The following is a 9,672-nucleotide window of genomic DNA, read 5'->3' as shown; positions in this document are numbered from 1 at the left end:
GGTTTGATCTTTTTATGTTTTTAATGTTTTTTTTTTGTTCTAGACTTCTAGTTAATGATTTTGTTGTTTTATTCAAAACTTTGTTTGTTTAAATGATCAGCTACAAGTAATCAACATTTAAAACTAGGTCTTGAATGTTTGAAACTTCAAATTTGAAAATTATGGACTATAGTTGATGATTGTTTATTTGTTTAAGTGTTTAGTGTTGTTTTTGCCGACTTATGGAGCAATTTATATGTGATAGGAACCATGAGTAGAGATGTTAGCGATTTCTTAAGATGAAAGATGTTGAGAAGTTAAGTGATGGTTGTATATAGAGAAAAACTTGCTTAGGACGGACGTTCTAGATGATGCTTGCATAGATTACAAAAAATGAAAATCCGTAGAGCCCATTTTTAAATATGTATGTAATGATGTTTGACATTTTGACGTGTTTTTGATGAATATTTAAATTTTAGTTTGATGTTCTTTTATTTTACATGGTCCGACCCGACCCTCTATGAACCAAATTTTTATTTTTATATAGTTAGGGGCCTAAAATCTTTTAAAATATTCCTCACCTCAAGAAAAAATTATTGGGTCCCTAAAGTAAGTCTATATATAGAGTTTCTCCATAATGAGTAAATGATAAGCAACCTTTTGTTTTCTTTCTGCAAATCGCCAGCCTCTTCTTCAAAAAAATAATAAAAAATTTTAAGCACCCTAAAAATTTTAAGAAACCCTAGAAAACCCAACCTCCCGACATTTTTTTTTTAAAAAAATAACACATGTAATATACATGTTTTTAAGAGTTTTGGGCCAAAAAAACAAAAAAGCGCCGAAGGATTTTTTAAAAAAAAAATAAACAAATTTCAGCAACTTTTGTGACTAACATGTGTTAGACAAAAAATGCTGAAACTTGTTTATTTTTTTTTAAAAACATTCCTTCGGCGCTTTTTTGTTTTTTTTTGGCCCAAAACTCTTAAAAACATGTATATTACATGTGTTATTTAAAAAAAAAAATGTCGGGAGTTTGGGTTTTCTAGGGTTTCTTAAAATTTTTAGGGTTTTCTATATAGCCCAACCCTATATATATATATATATATATATATATATAGGGAGCCGCTAGAATGAAAACCACCTCGAGTTGTAAGAACCGCGAGAACTACACCCCACGGAGCGCCGTTCGCCATGATTTTTTTTTTACAAGTAGATGTGTATATTATAAAGACAGCCGTAAAAAATCATGGCGAACGGCGCTCCGTGGGGTGTAGTTTTTTACACCACAAGTTTGGTGAAAAAAAAAGAAAAAAGAAAAAAATTAAAAACACCAAACTTGTGGTGTAAAAAACTACACTCCACAGAGCGCTGTTCGCCATGATTTTTTACGGCTGTGTTTATAATACACACATCTACTAGTAAAAAAAAATCATGGCGAACGGCGCTCCGTGGGGTGTAGTTCTCGCGGTTCTTACAACTCGGGGTGGTTTTCATTCCAGCAGCCCCCTATATATATATATAGGGTAGGGATCCTAAGAGAAGTCCACCCTATATGAGAAACTTGAGAAGCATTCTGGACCACACATTTTTCTAAGCCTTTCGTAATATACACATATGTATAGTTTAAAATTGACTATATACATATATGTATATTGAGTTATACACATATGTATATAGTCAATTTTAAACTATACATATGTGTATATTACGAAAGGCTTAGAAAAATGTGTGGTCCAGAATGCTTCTCAAGTTTCTCAACTAGCATATCACTTCTCACATGATCCTTTTCCTATATATATATATATATATATATATATATATATATATATATATATATATATATATATATATATATATATATATATATATATATTTCATATTACGTTTTTTTGAAGGGTGACTTTCTACGTATAGGACCTATTGGTCACCGGGTTCTTGTCAAAGACAATTCCCCGTCAGCCCCGCCTACGGACGCGATGTTCTATCGGGCCCCTGCCGCCGCGCAAACTGACCTTCGCCAATAGTTTGAGTGTGTATAGAGTGTGGAATGGGGCCTGAAACCAACACTCTCCAATAGTTTTAACTTTTAACACAAGGAAAAAGTAGATATAAGTTTCCTTGTGACAATTTTCGCTTGTGTTCTAAGAAGCATGAGGCGCTCAGAGGCCATAGGGTCCTCAGATCCGTGCCGAGAACACGAGGCACACTTGTTTTGCAAAAACTTTTATAAGAGTTGTTTCTAACCATATTTTTTATACAGATAACACATTATAATTACAGTTAATAATTAAAACACTTAAGAATACCATAAGCAGGTACAATAAGTTTTGTGTAAACACATATCTGTTATAAAATGAGAAAAGAACAGAATGAGAAAACTTACCTGGGCTATTGTTGGAGTAACGGCAGAGAGGGAGAAGGGCAGCGCATACTTGTGATTTGCAATGAGAAGACCATTGTTGGTTCTAGTCTCTCGTATTTTTTGGAGTTGTATTCTTATGTTACTTGTTCTTTTAGTTACATCTTTTTGTAATTAACAATAAATAACAAGTAAACAACAATGGGTTACCTAGGGGTCGATATCAGCTAATGAATCTCAAGTTTTGCTTCACGGGGTGGTTAGGTTAGATATGGCAGTAGAACCATACCGCTGAAATCTGCTTTATTGCACTGCAGGTGTAATTGCTCCAGGGCTTTCTTCTAGAACTCCATTTGCAGTTTGAATTTTTTTATAATTGTTTGGTTTTACTGAAAACCTAGTTTTATAACTGGGTATATTTGTTTAAATCAACTTACTATATCTCATGTCTTGTAAATGCTATCCGAGATAGTAGCTTTGTGAGCAAAAAAGGCAAACCCGGTGCACGAGGCTATGCGCGGACTAGGGGTGTCGGGCCAATTTGGGCATAATGTACAAGAAGCTGTTTCCATAACTCAAACTCGTGACCTCTATGCCACATGGCAGGAATACAAACAAGAAATAAGGTTTTCCTTATAAAGTATAATCATAGTGTGGTGTGGATTCCACAACCATTTAAAAAACAAAGACTGAGGCCCAACTTTAGTGTGGAGTGCACACTTTATTAATCTTTCGGTGTACTTTTTTTTTGAACGGCCGACAAAAATTTTATTAATAGTAGCAAGAAGCTACAATCCAAATTTACATCGTTTTACACCAAACTTAACACCAAAACAAAATTACATAGCCCCTAAATTGAAACGGCTCCAATTTTCCCATGAAAGAGAAGCCATTTTTGACCGACTCTTCACCCATAAATACGCCATCGATTTAATCTCATCTAAGGATTTAACGACATTCGGGACCGCTTGATTGAAGACAACCTCATTCCGTACTTTCCATATCGACCAGAAGGTGACAAGAATGACCGCATGGATAGCTTTACTCTCCCTCGAGCTCGATCTTGGGCCATGCAATGTGAGTAGGTCTTTGATACCAAATGCTATTATCGGCGGCATCCTACACCAAATTGCCAAGTTTTGCCATATCGATTGAGCGAAGTGACACGAGACAAAAATGTGATCGCATGTCTCTGCATAATCTCCACACAGAACACACATTTGGTTCGGCACCGGTACGTTTCGTCTCGCCAACGCGGCCATGGTCGGCAACCTCTCCATGTCGGCCCTCCAAGCTACTATACCCACCTTCTTGGGGACCCAGTTATTCCATTCAAACACATGATCTGGACTTACACGACCTGCCGATCCAAGAGACTTTTTGATACTTGCAACACAGAATGAGCCATCAACCTCATAGTTCCATTTCCATACGTCCGGCCCCATCAACCCTACTTTATCACTCAGTAATCTTTCGGTGTACTAATCTTGGCATTAGATTCTCTAAGTTCATGATTACCTTGATGCAAGTGCTTATCCTACACAACTCCACCTTCCTAGTGGTTTTGTTTTGACCTTTTTTAGTTAGATATTTTGTAATATAGTAAGTTTGTTTTCTTTTTATAAGGAGCATCATGCTTATCAATGCTTTATCAGCATTATATGGTTTAACTTATGAAATGTGATAGCTTTATCAACTTATTATACGGTTTAACTTATTAAATGTGATAGCTTTATCAACTTATTAGGCAGATTTAGTACTCATTTTTACAAGAATATTGGTAAATATACTTTTTATTAGACATGAATTCTTGTAGGTCCCTAAAGGAGGAGCTAGTTTTCGTCATACGCGTTTAGGGTTTCAATTATGACTTGTTACGGGGCCTTTTTGAGGGGTGTTACAGAATTTAGATGTATTTTGCAATACATCATCAACAAACAAACGCAGCTAACCAAAAGTCAGAAAGAAGGAAACCATAGACGATTTAACAACACAGTTCAACGCAGGAAACAAGTATTTTTGTCGGTTATGCTCCATCTCATCTTGTTCTTCTATGTTATGATCCTTGTATGTCTCGTACGTACATATCTCATCATGTTCGATTCCACGAGACAGTTTTTGATATTCTAGGGAAAGCTACTACTCCCACATTATACCTTCATCACCTCCTATTATTTCTTCCACATCATCTCCCGTTACTTCATCTTCGTCGTCTTCTCCTCCTCCTCCTCCTGTTCCGACTCATCTGATGGTCACTAGTTCGTGATCATACTCGGAAGTGTCGCCAGTTTCCTAAACATGTTCTATTTCATGTATCTACTGCTCCCACCACTGAGCTTTCCACCTTTAGACAGGCTTAGCAGTGATCTATTTGGTGGGATGCCATGCGTTCTGAAATTGATGCTTTACATGCCAACCAAACTTGGCGTCTGGTTCCAGCTCCCATTGGTGCCAACATTGTTGGTTGTAAGTGGCTTTACAGGATTAAGCATAATCCTGATGGATCTGTGAGTCGATACAAAGCCCGGCTTGTTGCCAAGGGCTTTCATCAGACCGACGGTATTGACTATACCAAGACTTTTAGTCTTGTGGTCAAACCCACCACTATTCATCTTGTTCGTTTGGTCGCTTTCTCTCGAGGATGGTCTATTCGTCATGTAGATGTTAACAATGCGTTCTTACATGGGGATCTTTCTGAGACTGTGTATATGACACCTCCCCCAGGCTTTGTTGACACATCTAAACCATATTTTGTATGTCGTTTGTACAAGGCTCTCTATGGCCTGAAGCAGGCTCCTAGAGCTTGGTTTTCCAAGCTATCCATAGCTTTACTTGCTGGAGGTTTTTCCCAGTCTTTTTCAGATATATCTCTTTTTGTTTAAAGTCAGGATTCGATACTCTGTTATGTCTTGATTTATGTTGATGACATCATCATTATTGGGAGCACTTTTGATTTTGTTATTGGATTGATTGGACGCTTACATTCTCAGTTTACGCTCAAGGATTTGGGATAATTGTCATATTTTCTAAGTATTCAAGCTACATTCTCTAAGGATATCTGTCACACCCTGATATCCCGGTGGGTCCGGACTTGGGGTTTATGCGTGAAGATTGATATAGATATTCACATTTCACACATCGGAAGTCTTGGGAGCATAAAATAATTATTACAAAGTATAAATGTTTGAAAGTTCAAAATAATATACAGACCGAACGTGTACTAAAAGATCCACGGGCAGATCGAAATAACAAATGATTACATAAGGCTACTAGGCTTTTTGCTTGGAGTTGCAAATTCCAATTTGCAATTATCGGGTAGCTTTCAGCCTATTCCGTACTTGCTAACCTGCGCTTAGTCTTTTGAAAATACATCAGTTTTCACTGGTAAATACAATTAACCGACACGTTTGAAAATCTTTTTAAAACCATTTTTATACCATTTGAAATTTTCATAAATAACTTGGGACAAACTATATCTCTTATTACCAGTATTACATGCTTGTCAATACATATGGGGCCCAGAACTAAATGCCAATACATGATTAATCGACACACCACTTTAATCCCCTTATTGGGTAAAAAATATATTTTTTCATAGCATTAGCATCTGTCAGGTGTATGCCTACACCCCGTGCTTAGGTGGTGGCCACTTGCAATTAAGTGAGCCGTGGATATCCAGGACACGGTCGCATTACCCCTAATGTTTAAGTTATCAAGCATAACGGATTAAAATTAGTTATTTGGATTTTGGACACATAGGTCATTGATCCCATACCCTATACCCGACCAAGCGGTAAATAATTTCACCGTATCCCAAGCCCGTATAGGGAAAATAGATTAAGAGTATTTACCTGAGCTTTATCTTTACAATCCAAAGATATATATATATATATATATATATATATATATATATATATATATATATATATATATATATAGGGTAGGGTTCCAGCGTGAACAACCTCCCAAGAGTGAACTGCGTGGACATATCTAGACCCTTGATTTCCTTTTTAGTTGTTAAGGGTAGGATTGTAATTATATAAAAGATTAGATTTAAATCATTATTTTAATAATTGAATTAAGTTACATCTTTCCTAATTTAAATTCATTATAGACATTATGTTTTATTTATTAATAATTATCAAAACAAATAACAAATCACCATATTTCAATTTTTATTTTTATTTCAGATTCATCACCAGAATTCGAATTTTAATTTTTAAGATCCACGTAACCTTCATATTTCAACGGTATACACATGTGTACTTGGATATAAATAGAACAATACACATGTGTACTCAGCATCGTACATATGTGCAGTTAGTTACATAATACATACATAGAAACAATACCTGTAAAACTAGTTTATATTTAACAAATTACAAGTTCCATAATGTTTTCCAAACCAAACAAAAAAACATATAATTATAAGTTCCAGTTTTGTAAAAACAATAAACCCAACATAATCGAAAAACCAAAAAACATAATCTTTTACAACTATTCGCCACGTTGTATGCTGAATCATCCTTATCGACCAAGCAAACAAACATACGTGAATCATCCTTGTCGACCTCATACGTGAATCATCCTTATCGACCTTCCATCTCCACTTTTCTCGTTAACGACATCTCCTAAAATAGCACAAAAAAACTCAGCAACTAATATTTTGCATAATTCACAAGTGTACATCAACAACTTTACACATTCAATACACAAAAAATTATTAGATATCACAAAAGAAGACGCTATACACATGTGTACATTGGGTTAAAAATTAGAGCAAAATCAAAATACACATGTGTACATCGCATTAAAAACAGAGCAAAATCAGAATACACATGTGTACATCGCATAGACGCTCAAAGAAGGGTTTCAACCAGCAAGATACAGAACAAAACATCAACGCAAATGTGAAGTTGAAAGAGGTTTAATTACCATTCATCAAGCTTTGGTTTAACTCGCGAGGCGAGCTCGAGCTAAAATAAGTAGGCTCGAACCGAGCCGAGCTTGAGCTTCATAACGCCCGGCTCGTTTACACCTCTATTGACTAAAACATCTAGCAGGATTTTCAAGGCATTCAATCTTTACAATCAGTTAAGCAATTAATATCATCCAACGCATTGTCAAATTCAAATTAAGAAATTATTTAGCACAAGAGCAATAACAAGAAGTGCAAATAAAAGAATCCAAAACCATTCACCTCTCTCATCGAGCTCGAGTACATACGGTTTCGCATTCAACTCCTTGAATACACCTTTAGCCCTTTTACAATACCTGATGATCAACACAATATTAAAAAAAAAACATTTTCAAACATTTATACCAATAATAAACAAATCAAAAATATAAATAATTTCTTAATACATAATTAAACGAATGCGGAACTGATAGGGATATCATATGAAATGAAAAATACGTACGGACAGTAAGATTTGGAGAAGATGACTATGGAGTGAGAAGAGACTATTTTCTTGACGAAATCGACGGATGATGCTTCGGTATTGGATGTGAAGAGGGTGGCAATGGTGAAGAAGAGGATGAAAATGGAAGAACTAGTGGACATTTTTGCTACGGTGACAAGGGTTGTTGGGTGTTAAAATTAGATCTGAAATTGGGTCTGATTGATGATTTAAACAACAAAACCCTATATTCTATTGGAAGCCACCCGTCAGTCGCCGCCGCCGCCGTCGCGCGACCCCCTCTTTCTCCCTATCATCTCTCCCGCTGTTCTCTTTCGTTCCTCATCTTCTGCCGCTCGATCTCTCTCCCATCATGGTTCTGAGTTTTGTGTGTGCAGTATAGGAAGAAGGAGGGTTGGGGGGTTGTGTGGAGTAGCTTGCTGGAAAAATGGCCTGAACCAGCCGGATGGTAGGTGGCCGGTGGTGATGGTTGCTGGTTTACGGGGAGAAGATGAAGAACTGGATGGTTGGTGGCCGGCAGTTGATGATTCTAGATTTAGGGTTGAATATGTTGATTACTTGATTTGAGAGAGAGAGAGAGAGTGATTTATGCATTTAATGATAAATGGAAATTACACATATACCCTTTTTATATGTAATTAAATGGAAAAAATTAATCAAATAATTACCATCATGCCACTCACTTTAATCTCAAGATCATAAAAATCAAGGGCCCAGATGAGTTCACACAGTTCACTCTTGGGATTTTGTTCACGTTTGAACCCAATCCTATATATATATATATATATATATATATATATATATATATAAGCACAACCATTTAACCAAAATAACTAACACAGTTGCAATTTACTGGAGGCCCTTAGTCTGGAAGGGACGGAACAATGACCCGTTAGAATATTAACGGGTCTTATTAAAGTCATATGACTTGGACTGGTTAACTAATAATAAAATTGGTACAGTTAGCTAGATTAAGCGAAGACCGGATAGATTGTGGTTTGTACCCTCACGAGTACTATGACTCGTATAATTTGGGTCAAACAATCATACATTCTGATTAGAACTGATTTGGAATAGTTTTAACCCGATTCGGCTAACTTATATAAACTATGCTATTAAAGTCAACCGTACGCGCATAGGCGACAACGGGTGATCGAATAGGTCAATGTCAAGTCTATTATGCCAAAACATGTTTATTAGGTTACCACATCAGTTTCAAACTCAGATTATATGTTTATTATGTGTCAAAACCATTTTATGCACAAAAGAGCATTTTGGTCATTTATTAGGCATAATACATGGACTTGCATAAAAACCCGACAAACGATATGATCAAATGGTATAACCTCAGGGTGTTATTCCATACATTAATATGATCATAATACAAATTTAAATCAGTAGCTAACTTAGCTTAAACGGGTCATAAATCGAAAGTCAAAGTAGAAGTCAAACAGTTTGACTTTCGGTCGCAAACCGAGCTATAAGCAGGAAATGACGGGTTGGACATGGTCTAACATGTCCTAATAGGTTATACAAACTGATATAATGTCAAAAACCAAGGTTTGATACTTAGAAGTTCATTTAATCATAATTTACGAAATCAGCGTTTTGACTTTTATTTTAATAAAACATTGACCCGTCATTTAACCAACTTAACATGATCTTCAGAAGGTGCCCTCATAAGGGATTTACACCTACATTATTTACGATCACGTAACCTTGTTCGATTTGAACATTGGCTTACCGAAATGGTCATAACCGAAAGTCAAAGCAAAAGTCAATTTGCTTGACTTTCGGCCATTATCTAGCCTTAAATGAAAAAGAATTGAATTAGAACACTTAAAAGTGTTCAATGAAGACTAAGCTTCAGGTAGGAGGCCTATTATAAGAGCAGAAGCTCTCCAAAAGATGAGA

At 36.0% G+C, this 9,672-nt stretch overlaps 2 protein-coding genes across 2 annotated transcripts; both read right to left on the bottom strand.

Moving 5' to 3' along the window:
• Positions 1-3,177: 3,177 nt before the first annotated feature.
• LOC110881188 lies at positions 3,178-3,783 on the bottom strand. The gene has a single exon (XM_022129533.1). The coding sequence runs from the start codon at positions 3,781-3,783 to the stop codon at positions 3,178-3,180; it is 606 nt and encodes a 201-aa protein (XP_021985225.1).
• Positions 3,784-7,452: 3,669 nt separating this feature from the next.
• LOC110881369 (glutaredoxin-C4) lies at positions 7,453-7,916 on the bottom strand. The gene is made up of 2 exons (XM_022129650.1): positions 7,759-7,916; positions 7,453-7,612 (listed from the first exon to the last, which is right to left on the bottom strand). The coding sequence occupies exons 1-2, from the start codon at positions 7,899-7,901 to the stop codon at positions 7,468-7,470; spliced, it is 288 nt and encodes a 95-aa protein (XP_021985342.1). The 5' UTR covers positions 7,902-7,916; the 3' UTR covers positions 7,453-7,467.
• Positions 7,917-9,672: the final 1,756 nt, after the last annotated feature.

Source organism: Helianthus annuus, chromosome 10 (genome assembly GCF_002127325.2).
Source record: "Helianthus annuus cultivar XRQ/B chromosome 10, HanXRQr2.0-SUNRISE, whole genome shotgun sequence".
Lineage (NCBI taxonomy): Eukaryota > Viridiplantae > Streptophyta > Magnoliopsida > Asterales > Asteraceae > Helianthus > Helianthus annuus.
The sequence above is the reverse complement of the archived record's forward strand: the minus strand, read 5'-3'. Positions and strand labels throughout refer to the sequence as shown.

What these genes read in the sequence shown, in the direction of transcription:
- LOC110881369 (XM_022129650.1), bottom strand. Translation starts at nt 7,901, where the DNA reads ATGTCCACTAGTTCTTCCATTTTCATCCTCTTCTTCACCATTGCCACC. An exon ending in TTCTCCAAATCTTACTGTCC is followed by an intron (nt 7,613 to 7,758) that starts GTACGTATTTTT and finishes GTTGATCATCAG; the next exon opens with GTATTGTAAAAGGGCTAAAG.
- LOC110881188 (XM_022129533.1), bottom strand. Translation starts at nt 3,783, where the DNA reads ATGGGGCCGGACGTATGGAAATGGAACTATGAGGTTGATGGCTCATTC.